At 44.7% G+C, this 15,000-nt stretch overlaps 1 protein-coding gene across 1 annotated transcript in view; it reads right to left on the minus strand.

The window, feature by feature from the left end:
• nkain2 (sodium/potassium transporting ATPase interacting 2) overlaps window positions 1-15,000 on the minus strand; it is a 175,802-nt gene that overhangs the window by 7,189 nt on the left and 153,613 nt on the right. The window contains exon 5 of the mRNA XM_042096064.1: window positions 12,896-12,956. Coding sequence (XP_041951998.1) covers window positions 12,896-12,956 — 61 coding nt within the window. The remainder of the gene's footprint in view (window positions 1-12,895; window positions 12,957-15,000) is intronic.

Below are 15,000 nucleotides of genomic sequence, written 5' to 3' on the forward strand. Positions count from 1 at the left end.
GAGAGAGTGAGACATAAAGGAAGGGCAGAGTAGAGAGTGGAAGTAGGGAGAAGCACAGAAGGGAGACAATTTGATCACTGCATCCAATCAGGTCGTGCTGTTCATCTACAACGTGTCTGTGTTTGTGAGTGAGTTTGTATGTATGTGTGAGTGTGTGTCTGTGTGTGTGTGTGTGTGTGTGTGTGTGTGTGTGTGTGTGTGTGTGTGTGTGTGTGTTTGAGAATGCGTGGAGATGGCAGTGAGCCTACATCAGAGTGATAATCCCGACCAGTGGATGATCAGTCGCCGGGACCGACTACAGGGAACTGGGCTGGGTGTGATATCCACCCTGACTCTCCAACACACACACACACACACACACACACACACTCTCTCTCTCTTTTCCACGCTGGATTAGCAAGCGAGGGTAAAATAACAAGCTGGACAGGATTAGCCGGCGACCCCACAGCGGAGGCCGGCCAACGGGTTTGAAGCCGCAGCGGGTCCAGGTCTATCTGGACCGGACCACAAAGCACCAGGGGCAGTGCGGCGATAACGATCCCATGTTGGCCAGAGCCAGAGCCTGTTTCTCCGACAAACGAACACAGGGAGATAAGCCCTCGGAATTAGACTGACGAGCTTTTCCACAGGCCAAATCAAAGGAGCCAGACAAAGAGAGAGAGAGAAGAGAAGAGAAAGAGAGAGAAGACAGAGAGAGGGAGACAGAAGAGAGAGAGAGAGAGAGAGGAGAGAGAGGTGACCAAAGAAACGAGAGAACAGAAGTAAGATTTGAAGTTATTAGCTTTCTAATGACAGATTTTGGGAGAGGTGCTGTCCACACTCCTCCTCCTCTTCGTCCTCTTCCTCCTTAAATCCCTAAATCCCCACAGATCTCTCTCGGTGCCTCTGGGGCCGCCCGGCTCCTGTTCCATCTTATCAGGGCGGCGGCAGAGGTCAGCTTAGGCATGCTGTGGTCAGCCAAGCAGATCTACTGCTGCAGCGCGAGTGTGGACAGAAGGGGGGGGGGGGGCAGGGGGCTCCTTACATTTTTTTTTTTTAAAAATCGACCGTGAATATGATAATTAGCCTTCCACCAATGGCCTGCTTCCTCATCTGTGAAATAAAATCAATATAAACCACAGTGGATATACGAATGCACGGAGATTTAAACTGCCCCCCCCCCCCCCCCCCAAAAGGGCTAGGCTACAGGCCGCCTGGAATGTTGACTGTGTATTACAACAAATATTTAAATGTGCTCCCTGCATTATGAAACTGTCCTCATCATTATACAGCTATGAACCACATATGCATCGTGAAATATAACACTAAAGGGGAAAATGCATATGAATGACCTTCTGTAGGCGCTGTGAACTGTATGAACTTATCCACAGGCTACATTGCTAATGCCAGACAGCCATTGTGTTTGCAGTACAAATGCTCTTTTTTAAATATCTCCTGCTTTTGATGTGGCAAATACTCTCTAAAAGGTCCTAATGGCTTAATGCCTCCTGGCTATACATGTATGCCTAATTAATGAAAAAATGATATTCAGCTGTGGAAGACTAAAACAAATCCTGGCTGTATGGGTTTGTGACAAAATATGCTTACTGGAAATGCCACTAGAGCTCACTGGAATACTGCATAACCCCCCCCCCCCACACACACACACACACACCCACACACACACACACACAAGGCACATTGATTTAGTCTTTTAAGCAGCCAATTCTTTGTTCAAGTGTGTGTTTTTGGTGGAGGCGTGGTAGTGGTAGGAGATATAACACAACAGGAGCGTCTTCTACACTCCCCTCTGTGCTGGTTCAACATTCCCCTTGCTCGCCAAATGATGAGTTCAACAAATATCATCAGAGATGGAAGAGAGAGGAAAGCTCATCAGTTTCCGCATGTCGGCACTCTGCTGTCTGAGTCTGATTGCAATTGTCCCATACACAGGGACACAATGACTACGACCTCATTTTCTTGTTATGAATGCAGAAAGCACCCCCCCCCCCTTTCTCTCTCAATCTCACTCCCTGTATTAGTCATCTTCTGCTTACTCTATCATGGCGGCGGTGTGTGTGTGTGTGGGGGGGGGGGGGGGATGCTTCTTCACCACCTCTCTCTCTTTCCCTCTCATTCTCTTGTTCCCTCTCCACTTTAAGAAGCTAAAAATCATTTTAAATTCCAAATACCCCCCCCGGAACATTACCCTTGATAGTAGCTGTAATTATGGCACGAGGGCGTTGATTGGCTCGGGCTGCTCATTACCTTGGCTGAGGTGCTTCATGTACTATATTAATTAGAACTTTAATAGCTGCTGCAGCCCCCAGATTAGTGTTCCCTCATGTCTAAGGGATCAAACCATCAATATCGCTCTCATTCGTCCGACTTGGGATGGGGATGAGGTTGGGGGTTGTGTGTGTGTGTGTGTGTGTGTGTGTGTGTGTGTGTGTGTGTGTGGGGGGGGGGGGGGTATTGTTGTTGTATGCTGAATGTTTGACAATGTTATTCCTGCGTGTTTGGCCAAATTAAGAGACGCCGGTCGTGTCTCAGGCGATGTTTCATTTGCGAAGGGGAATCAAAGTTTTCCGATACGCCGGTGGCGCCGTTAATCACTTCCGCTGCCAGCAGGCAACAGCTTCATTTGCGAGCTCTCTGTACAGGTGTAGAGGAGAGTTCTTAAGAGAGTAGTGGTGGGGGAAGGGGGAGGCGAGTGGGGGAGGCGATGAGTAAAGCAAGTGATTTAGGGTCGGGAGAAGAGAGTTAAAAGACAGGCAAGGAGGTAGACGTGTTGTTGCTGGTACATACAGTATCAATTTATACGTTTGTATTTGTAAGTGTATGGTTGCTGCTGTCTAGCCAGATACTCTATGAACATTACTGTCTATCTGTCACATGAGAGACTGTGGTTGGGGGTGGGAGATATAGTTCAGTTCAACTTAAACTTCAGTTAGCAGATAAGAATAAGGGAAATGTCTGCATAAACTCCCAAAAGACAGTTTCAGACAGTTACAGTAATTAATGAGCATGACCCCAGCTTTAACAATACACTAGCTGGTGATTGAACTGGCAAGGATGTTGATAGGATTTTGATAGAATTTTTCAAATCTGAGACCTTGATGGTCCTCCATTGCTAGTGGCCTTGACTAAAACAGCAATCTTCCTTAGTTGCCTCCCTACTACAGTGTCCTTGAAATGTGTTCCTGAAAGAGGAACTATCAAACTCCCTTAAAATATTTAAAGGACAACTCTGGTCCAAAATGCAGCTGCTCGCACACTCACTAGAACTAAAAAATATGAACATATTTCCCCTATCCTGGCATCTCTACACTGGCTGCCTGTTAAAAGTCGCATCGACTTCAAAATACTACTTCTAACATACAAAGCCATTAATGGCCAGGCACCAGAATATATTAAAGATCTCCTAGTCCCATATAACCCACCCAGACCGCTACGATCACAGAATACTGGCCTTCTTGTAATTCCAAGAATCTCAAAAACTAAGGTAGGTGGCAGAGCTTTCAGCTATCGTGCACCCCTCCTCTGGAATAATCTCCCTTCCCCAATTCGACTAGCAGACACCCTCCCTATTTTTAAGTCTAGACTTAAAACATACCTCTTTACTGCCTCCCATAGTTAGGTATGGTGCGGTGTGGAACTTCACCCACCTCAGGGATTTTTGGAATGGACCACCCTGCTGAGTCCTCGTGTGACTGGCACCCCAGTCACGCGTGCGATGGTGGTCACTGACCATACCTGTGCTGGTGTCTACTACCCCTCACCATGCTTTAGTTATGCTGCTATAGCATAGTGCTGTCATGGACTTTTCATGTGCCACGCCGTACAACCCCCCACACCCCCTCCTCTCTCCCCTTCTCTCTCTCTCTCAACTCTCCCTCTCTTGCCTATTCTCACAATGGTATACTGTAACAATATATAGTACCACTGATTACTTATTGGCATTAACCATTTGGATTTTCAGCAATACTAACCCACTCTACATCTCTTTCTTCCCCCTTACTGTACCTCACTTGTGAGGTATATCATCACCAGTCATCAACCATTCGTGTGCCTGGCCCTCCTCTCACCCATCTCACCTAAAGTCCCATCCTCGGCTGCCCTATTACTGTCCCCCTATCTGGATTCCTGGCCTGTACAGTCCCATCACCTGCCTATGACAACTGCCCGGATTCCTAGCCCGTCTGCCGACCCACCACATGCCCTTTGACAACTCCCTTCTCTTGGACAATTCCAACACTGGACTAACTAAAGATCAGAAATTGTGACATTATGATATGCGATAGACTGCTTTTGGTCTCGTTTTCCTGCATCGATACTCCTGCAGCAGATTTGCTAAAAACTGGAAAATGTTTTGAAAACTGTTTTGTAGTAAATCTACAATGATGAATTATTCAAAATTATGACTACCTTGTGGTACGGTATTCTTTGGAGGACTAATTGTGGGACTTAGAGTATCACCATGTGTGCAATATTGGAAGTATCATTGTAAAATAAAATATGCACTGTGGATCCTGCATGTATATTTTTCAAGGGGTTAAATAAAGATTTGCTTTTATCCTTCAACTCACAGACGGGCGCTTTTGACTTTTGCAGTAATGATAATGCCTAATGGTACACTGAAGTGGAACATCCACTTCATTAGAACACAACATTCTGTCTTAACCCAAATTATCTCAGAAGAGATTAAATAAGTAAACATTGGGATTTCATAGTGAATGTACATATACATGATGTCTATACTGTACATGTCCATGCCTGAACTACTATTTGGCATAGTCCGATATTAAAATCTGCGGTTTGTGGTAAGATCCTCATTACCCAGTTCACAGAGCACTCTTCAGGGTGAGTACTATTGCTCTTTGTAGTACTGGTGCTGTCCTTAGCTGGATAAAGGGGGATTCTGTGAAGTAGTCACCCTGTCATTATACACAGAATAGACAGAACGGGCATAGTCTCGAGCGTTATGGCTCTACCGGGCTTCTCTGAAACTCTATTCAGATGTTAATTACTCCACTTGGGTGTTAAGTTAAGTACTCTATCGGGACTGTTGGGCCCTGTCGATCAGCCATTTTGGTCCTAAAAGGAAACGCGTGCGCACAAACGGGCCTACTTCAACAATCTCCATTAAGATTCTTTCCAGCATAACTTATTGTCAGTGTAAGGGCTGAGCTACACCAGGTGCGTAACTGAAGCGTTCCGTTCGCGTTGCGTCTGCTGCAACAATTAGCTTCCATTATAATCAATGTAAGTAGCTACACCAGACGTGACAGTGGGGCGTACGTTCGAAAAAAATAGACCATTCATCTAAAATGGATTTTACGCGTCGCGAACGGAACGCTTCAGTTACCCGCCCGGTGTAGCTCATACCTAATTTTATTGGACTGTGGCATCATGTGGTTTTTTGGTTTCAGTCTGAAGATTTCTTTTCTCTCCACAGACTCAGGTTACGGGCAATACCCAACTGGACATGGGCATGGAGTGGCTGTCATTCCTGAGAGCTTCTAAATAGATGAAAGCCAAACCAGTCCAGCCACTGCCTGACTAGGGGAAGGAGAGAGAGCATGCAGTAGAGCAAGAGCAGTGGACAGAGCTGTGAGAGAACACTGACGCTGACACTAACTCATAGACAGTGAGAGATGATGAGGCAGGTTAGACTGTGGTACATGTGTGTGGTGATTGTGGTGAGTTTGGGGAGTCTAGAGTGTTCTGATTACAACGAGCCACTCATGGCCATGAAGGATGGCGACATCATCATCGGGGGACTCTTCCCAGTGCACGAGAGTGTTAACATTAGGGAAGGTGAGGACGGAAAGCCTTTTAAACGAAACTGCACCAGGTGAGCAACAAGTCATACTAACACTAATAACACTACTATTACTACTATACTAATATCAGCTCGTTAAGACCTAATAATACTACTAGACGTTTTTTTTACCCTCACTAAAATGGAGGTGATGGTGACAAGGTTTACAGGTTGTAAAAACCGGTTGGCTAGTAAACATTTTAGGACCAAAGATCTGTTTGGCCCATGAAGCTCGACTTCACAACCGACCTCAGCCCACCTCAGGCATACTTTTTATTTTTTCCACATTGAAGTATAATGGATTGAAATATAATAAATGTGATGGGGTGGTATATGACCGGGTAGTACATTTCATGATAAAATGGCTCTAGTAATCCAATAATAGTCAAGTTATTGACTTAACCTACATGCTTTCAATTAGAAATGTAATTTGCTTAGCAATGATAGTGTTAAAGCTGTAATGAAAAACAGTTATTCCTGTCTAATTTGTGTGAGTGGGTGTTGGATTAAACTTGACGGACCCCCTCATAGTAATGAAAAAACTACAAATAAACTATGTAAAAGAATGTTAGAATTTTTCTACTGTTTCTTGGGTGCTCTACAGGCAGACATTATTAAAAATATTTTGCTATTTGCAGTATGCTATTTCCAGACAAGTGAATGTGATGGGATGGCAAATAAAATCAAGACACTCAAAAAAAATCCTAAAATGTTAACGAAAGAAACATGAATAAATATGTCTATTGTCATCAGGAAAATACATTTAATTCTGAAAATAACAAAAGTTTGATAAGTATTTAACATTTACGTAGTGATAGTTTAAATGTAGATGTCATGTCGGTCAACCCGGACACATGGAAATGGCCATGCACTTGTGAAAAATAGTTAAAAATAGTGTGATACTTAACAAAAATTAGTTTTAGGCTTTAGAAACACACTTCAGCTCAAATTTGTGCCTTATGCATCTCATTAAATGCTTTGGACGCAAATGGCACCCTTTCATATAATTACCCTAAATAATAATAATAATAATAATAATAATAATAATAATAAAGATAAAATGTACTTATGTAGAAAACAATTTATTGAAACAATTTATAAACATTCAGATTATTATTATTATTATTATTATTTTTATTTTTTAATTTCAAAGACAGATAGGAGAGACAGAAGACAGATAGGCCTACATAATTCATTCTCCATATGATCTGTGGTAAGGGTTAGGGTTAGGGTTAATTTCAAAGACAGATAGGAGAGACAGAAGACAGATAGGCCTACATAAGTTTTTTTATACATAGAAGTTTCATTCTCCCTATAATGTGTCATGAGTTCTATACTGAGTTCTGTTTTGCAGGATGTTTTAATTCATACACCTCGATGTGTTTATGCAGGTATAGTGTGGCACGGTTTCTTCAGGCTCTGATGCTGGTTGAAGCAGTGGAGGCTGTGAACCGCTTGCCTCTGCTAGGTAACCTGATGCTGGGCTATCACATAGTGGACATCTGTTCGGACGTCACCACCGCAGTGGCGGTTACCCAGAAATACCTGGACGTCTATTCGGTCAACAAAGAGAGCAAACTGGCCCCCGGGCATTTCAGACCCGCCACTGTGGTCGTAGGAGGGTACCACTCAGAAGTCTCCATCGCTGTGGCTAGACAGCTGTCCATCAAGCAAATCCCGCAGGTAGAGCCAAAGTAGCAAAACTTGGATTCTTATCAGAACAGTCGGGCAACACACCATTGCAAGTTGATTATGAGGCGGGTCTGAGAGTCTGGGAGCTAGCCCGAATTCACCCCGCCCCAAAAAATGTAATGATGTCAAATGCCTTAATCTCTCTTTCATGTTCGTCTTTAAAAAGCTATTGCGCTGCCAATGTCTTTTATAACAGATGCAATAGCGGAACCAAAACATTTTGCTTCTCTAGCGGTAATGATTGTGATTGTGCTCAGGTGATGTGGAAGGATGACTGCTTCACTGTTACGCATCTGTCCATCACCTAATGTAGCTGATTTGATTGGCCCGAACATATCTTAACCGGGCACACTTCTCAGTGGAGCAACTCCAGACTGAATTTCCTACCCTCATTCGGGCTGGCTTCCTAGATAAGAGTAAACTCCACATCAGACCATACAGTATCACAAGTCAGAGTGACCTAAAGCAACAAAGTATATACATTTATTCATTTTGATTGTATCACACTAATCCCAATGCACGTGATTGTTTTCAATCAGATCAGTTATGGTTCCACTACGGGGATTCTGAGTGAAAAATCTCGCTTCCCAGCTTTCATGCGGACAGTACCAGAGGACAACTATCAGGCTCAGGCCATCGTTGACATCCTGGTGGGCCACGGCTGGGACTGGGTTGGTCTGGTGACCACTGACAGGGACTACGGCCGTTACGGCGCCCAGCGCTTCCAGCTGCATGCGGAGAAACAGGGGATCTGCATCTCCTTCAGCGTGGTGCTCCCGGACATCCTCGACGACACCGAGCTCAAAGACGGCATCCGCAGCACAGTGCGCCACTTGGAGAACAATCCAAAAGTCCGCGCTGTGGTGTCCTTCGCTAAGCCCGACCACATGATGTACATTATGGAGGAACTGACCGCCAATGCCACAGGTCGTGTCTGGATCGCCAGTCATAACTGGGCCACGTCCAGCCGTGTGCTCCTGAACCGCGACCTCAGTGATGTTGGGACTATCATCGGGGTCACCTTGAAATCAGCAGACACTACGCGGTTCCAGACGTACTTGGACGGCCTGGATCCTGACCCGGATGGTCACCAGCACAATACCATACTGCAGCAGTACCTGTGGTCGGAGGGCAAGGACTTGACCCAGCCAGAGCTGGGAGCAGCGCTGCAGAAGAAGATCTACCCATACACCATGTTCAGCGTGGGGCTGGCGGTCAGAGCCATAGCCAGGGCCGTGGTCAACCTCTGTGCAAACAGAGACTGCAGAGGGGGCAAAAACTTTAAGCCGTGGGAGGTAAGTGATGTGTGAGCTGTGGGGTGGTAATAGTGGGAGTCGTGAGAGGTAAGCCTTACACAAAATGATTATCTGAACTCTACATCTGTTCTTGCATAAAGATATTGGTCTATGAACACCCTTAATGTGTGCTTACAATTGTTACTCCTATTTATTTTATTGGTGGCTCCTCAATGTAGCTGAAGCATGCTTTGAGGACTGCTACCTTTGAAATAGATGGAGACTCATACAGATTCAACCATCATGGTGACATTAATTCTGGATATGACCTTGTACTCTGGAGGAGCCAAGATGGTGAGGTGGATGTACATGATATCGTGGCAAGTAAAGTAAGTACGACATCAGTTCTCGCCGGTTGTTCTTTGTGGGAAATGGCAAAGAGAAGGTCTTCAGTCAAACAGTAAGTGAAATGTATGGAACTTTGTGATGGAGTGCCGTCACATAACTTATTCATTTACCACAAAAGCCCCCAAAAAAACATACTTAACAAAACTATGGGTTTGGGTGTTTCAGGGAAATGTAATATCCAGGTGTTCTGCCAACTGTCAACCAGGACATAGGAAGGTGTCCCAAAATGAATGGCCTGTTTGCTGCGCTGGGCGTGCTCCTGACCCTGGTGGTGCTGGTGCTGTTTCTGGCCCAGTGGTCCACACAAGTTGTGAGGGTCTCTAATGGGCCCATCTCCCTTCTGCTCCTCATCTCTCTACCTGGCACCTTCGTCAGCGCCGTGCTCTTCATGGGCAGGCCTAACAACCTCCAGTGCCAGGCGCGCCAGGTGCTCTTAGTTTCACTCTATGTGTCTCCTGCGTCCTGGTCAAGTCCTTCAGGATCTTCCTGGCCTCTCTACCGTTCTTGAGGATCCTCCTGGTCTCTCGATCTAAGCATCTCTACCGGCCCTACCTGATCATTGCATTCTGTGTGTGTCACCAGGTGGTCATCTGCACGGTCTGGCTCATTTTAAATCCTCCCTTAGCCGAATGGAAAGACCACAAACATGATAGGATTATACTGCAGTGTAACGAGGGCTCCTTCCTCTTCTTTGGCCTCATGCTGGCGTACATCGGCCTCCTAGGCCTGATCGGATTGGTCATCACCTTTATGGGGCGGAAGCTGCCACACTGCTACAACGAGGCCAAGTTCACCACCTTCAGCATGGTCATCTACCTCATCTGCTGGGTGGTGTTCGGGCCCGTCTACGCCCAGGCACAGGCGGGCGTGTACCTCCCGGCGGTGGAGATGGTCGTGATCCTCATCTCCGCCTATACGGTCCCCAGCTGCCACTTCATGCCCAAGTGCTACATCATCTGCTTCAAGAGCCACAGCAACAAACGCGAGGTGTCCCGCCTGAGGAAATTCATCCAGCACAGGGATTATCCCGAGCAACGATCGAGCTACTCGGAGGCTAAATGGTTATCTCCAGTATTCATCCTGCCTCCGATGCCTGATTCGCCGCTACCACAACCACCAGAACTGCCCAACAACTCCTCCAAACCAAGCACCCTGAGCTCCGAGTAGTAATCTGAATGTCATAATGCTGTCCTCAACCTGTCCATAGTAGCCATATTTGTAATATTAGGGGCATGTTTGCTGCGTCAAAGTAAATCGCTACTTTAAGTCACTGACAAGGCTCAACACATTATTACACTTCTGGGATACTGTGGAGAGGGTCCCTACAGACAAATCGATGTAATTTTAACTCTGTAAGTGTATGGAGGGGATAAAAAGGACTTGTGCGGTTGTGCAGGTTGTGCAGTCAGGACATCACCTATTGTACACACTTTCTATTCACAAGATCGACTAGAGTAACAGAAAGGCAATGCACTGACTGCACAAACAGTTCTTTTTTTATACCTTTTCTGTACACTTACAAAGGTAGAAATACTTCAGTTTGTCTGCAGAGACCCTCTCCATAGTAGCATAGGTGTGTAATGATTTTGTGAGCCAGGCAAATGGCTTAAAAGAGTGATTTACTTTGAAGTAACAAAGACACCCCCAAAGGCTATGCTATATTCTATTGAGGTGTAAATACTAAAAACTGCACAGATTAACATCGCTTTGGTCCTCAATGAAAGCTTACACTCATTTTCATCCAAAAATAGACCCTAGTATGACCCTCCAAAGAAATGAAGTTGTCCTTTATGTAAAAAAAAAAGTTTCCAACATTTCTTTTGACTAAACAATTAAGTTCTTAGCATTTGTTTTCTGATACATTATTTGGGCTTTCTAAATGTCCATTAAAGGTACACTATGCAAGATTTTCACCTTAATATAACCTTTACTAAGCCAATTTGATGGTAAACAAACTTGTAATAATGGAATTGTTCACCTAGCATAGCCATACAGCACAGCCGTAGCGAGTCGCTAACGAGAGAACCAGCCATGCAACTTCAAGAATAGGCCCGAAGACATCTGGCACAGAATCATAAAACATTACCTTGTCAGTATATAGCTATTTATAAAAGCATTTTCATTGTGTACAGGGGGAACAAGCCACGAGAAGTAGGCTATTTACAACGGCAGAGTAAAATATAAATATATTGCGCCTCTAGGGGGAGCTCCTACTGAACTTGTATAGTATACCTTTAAGTTAATCTACACTGCACCTTAAGCCAATATGAGGAATTAGACTTTTGATATATATTCCCACCCCCTTATACAACAGTCTGAGGCAGGAGAATACAAAACATGACGCATCGACAAGTCTGTGTTTCTGCAGACTACAGTAGCTGTCATGTAGTGAAGGAAATCAATTAGCCCTCCATATCCTAACCCTGGCAAAGATACCCACACTGAGGGTGTCCAACCAGGGCTGGCAGCCCAGACCACAGGCCCTTGTCTGGTGTTGATGGATGTCTTGTTTAAGGGCATCTTCATTGATGCTAAATGAAAGTGATGTAGCTTGATGTTGCCAGGGAGAAAGACATTTTTTTTATTGAACATTAGACTCTAGGTGTGAAAAATGAATAAAGAGGACATGAACACACACACACACACACACACACACACACACAAGAAGCATGAGAGAGGGGGAGCAATGTTCTCTCAACACACAAACAAAAGCAAACACATGCACCCACATACACCTACTAGCCGTTGCCTAATAATGAGCACTCAAAATAGGACCGAAGAGTAATAGCAGCGCAGACAATGGAAAACAGTGTGTTCTGGTTCTGACTGTTAGTCACACACACACACACACACACACACACACACACACACAAACACACACACACACACACACACACACTACCTCTCCTTCAGCTGTTGCAGCTGCACATCCCTCATGGCCTCCCCCAGAGCAATAAATATTAATTATATATTAGGCTAAAACAAAGCAGGACCTCTGTCCCAATTATTTTACCTTTTAATCTGTTAAAAAGAGGAGGCGGGACCAGAGGGAATAATTCATGTGTCTCTTAGAGTGAGGTGATTGAGGTTTTACACACACACAAACACACACACACACACACACACACACACACACACACACACACACACAAGAGATACCTGATCTTAACAAATGGAAGTCATTTCCTCTCTCACACACACACACACCTCTCTTTTAAGGCAAGCAATTCACAAGCTGGTGCTCCCAGATCAATAAAAGCAATCTTTTAAATCCGACAAAATGACTACATTCAAACGTTTATTTTAGCCGATGCATCCAACATCACTCACACGACGTGAGAGGCATGCCTCTGCCGATTTTCAGCAATTTGGAGTGAATATGCGGGTCAACCTCAATGAAAAGCAGGGCTGAAAATTGGAGTGGTTTCTCCACGCAGGGCCCCTTTTGTGATGAAGCTGAGGGGCCGAGGATGTGATTCACAGTAAGCAGCCGACTCACAAGCCACCTAATTAGGGAATAGGGTGTTTCTTTGGATGAGGCTCGCTACAGATAAGCACAAATGCCTCCCGCCATTGCCAACAATGTAAATACTTCATCATCCGTTCATGTCGCTATAACAAAGGAAATGGCATGCGAGGCCATCACTATTGTGGAAAGTGAAGTGAAGTATGTACGGCGTGAGGCTTGGAGAAATGCTTTCAGACAAATACATCCAAAGACGTGTATTAAAGGGAGCGAACATAAACAGGTACTTACAACTGTCTTCTTCCTCTGAAATGAGCTTGACAACATAACAGGCGTAAATGAACCCAGCCAGCTGAAAAAAAGAACAATAACAAAATGTCAGCCATACAAATAAAAAACCTAACAGCATTGTTCCACTTGTGTGGAAGAGGTGACGCATTAAATGTTAAATGTAAATTAAATGTCCAAGCAGGAACTAAACAGCCCCAAATAGGAACAAGACAGAGAAACAAAGCTGAGAGGTCCAGGAAGGGGCTTTTTATGTGTATTAGCTGGTAAGGGCTGCATTAGTACATCCACAATAGAGAGAAGGTTCCAGAAATGGGTCATTGGAGACTGAAGCTGTAGACTGAAGCCCCCCACTCCCTCACACAAAAATAAATAAATAAATAAAATAAAACAAAAAATGTGCTTTCATGTGAAGCAACCCATTAATGATTTTACACAGAAGTCCATTCCAGAGAGTTCTGCTCAGAACATCTTTTAACAATATACCCTCCCCTTCCCCCCCCAAAGACTCCGGTCACACTGACACACGATAGGAAAGGACTAATGGATGGCCACTGCAATGTGCACAGAAAGCAAAGCACAAAACTATCTCTTCATTTCACACCATCTAGAAATGGGAAGGTAACACAACAAAGAATTCCTCTGTGAGGAAACATGAATAGTGAATACTAGTAGGGTGGCTAAGAGCAGTTGTTCAGTGGGATCATGCAAATAGTGATACAAGCACCAAATTTGGCACAGTTGTTCTCTAGGGCATACTAAAATTTGTTCGATTGCCCACTGGAAAATACAACATGTACTGGCTCAATTTCACCAACAGTAACAGACAGAGGAGGATCCAAGAATTCCAAAAGTACCTCATTTTTGAAAATCGGGCATACAAGTCAAAAGTTAGGCTACATGCATTAACACAACATCCAAAAAGCCAAAAGCCATGTTTGTTGAATGCAGTGCCCCCTAGAGGTCAAATTGTATGTGCGTCTTCGCAATGGATCCACCAGTCCACGTACCAAGAGCGGCCAAACGGGCAATTTTTTTAAGTATGCCCTAGAGAACAACTGTGGCAAATTTGGTGCTTGTATCACAATTTGCATGATTTTTCTATTATCTGCCTAGCTATACTCTATGTGTGGATGAGACATGTCAATAGACATCAGACCTTGCGCTGTGAAGCGGTTCAAAATGAGCTACAACTCTTCCCCACCCTCTTCTCTTTCCCCTCTCTTCTTCCCTCGCTCTGCTCTCTCTCTTCCCCCTGCAGTCTTACTGCAACCTTTCATACAATTTCCACCTGTATGAAGATTCCACATGTATATATCCCTTCACCTGGTCTATTCAGAATGTTCTGGAAAGTAAATAAAACATCTCATCGTGTCCTCCGTCACACCCATCGTTCCTTCTCCTCATCACTCTCTCCATCCCATCTCCTCCATGGTCCTCTCATCACTGATGTTTCTCCTCCATGGTCCTCTCCTCATCACTCTCTCCATCCCATCTCCTCCATGGTCTTCTCCTCATCACTGATGATTTTTCCATCTCCTCCATGGTCTTCTCTTCATCACTGATGATTTTTCCATCTCCTCCATGGTCCTCTCCTCATCACTGATGATGTTTCCATCTCCTCCATGGTCTTCTCTTCATCACTGATGATTTTTCCATCTCCTCCATGGTCTTCTCCTCATCACTGATGATGTTTCCATCTCCTCCATGGTCTTCTCCTCATCACTGATGATGTTTCCATCTCCCCCATGGTCCTCTCCTCATCACTGATGATGCGTTTGGTATGACGGAGATGGCCATTTGTCACGTCTTGAATCAGGCACTAGAGGAGTAAACTCCTGGTGGTAGGCAGCCAGGTGGTGATTAATAGAGGCTCATTTGAAAGATGCCAGTGAGGAAGGCAGGTGAGGAGAGAGTCAACTTTGTTTAACGACAAATGGAGAGTCTCTGTTGAAACTAGGTGGCGGAAAAGACAAAGTGACAGAGCAGTCTTCCGAGTCTGGGGAAGGAGATAAGATGTGGTAGTATTTCTTCTTAACTCTCTCTTTCTCGCCATCTCCTTCTGCCTCTCACCCAAACTCTCTCTCTCTTTCTCTCTCTCTCTCTCT

Source organism: Alosa sapidissima, chromosome 6, assembly GCF_018492685.1.
Source record: "Alosa sapidissima isolate fAloSap1 chromosome 6, fAloSap1.pri, whole genome shotgun sequence".
Taxonomy (NCBI): domain Eukaryota; kingdom Metazoa; phylum Chordata; class Actinopteri; order Clupeiformes; family Clupeidae; genus Alosa; species Alosa sapidissima.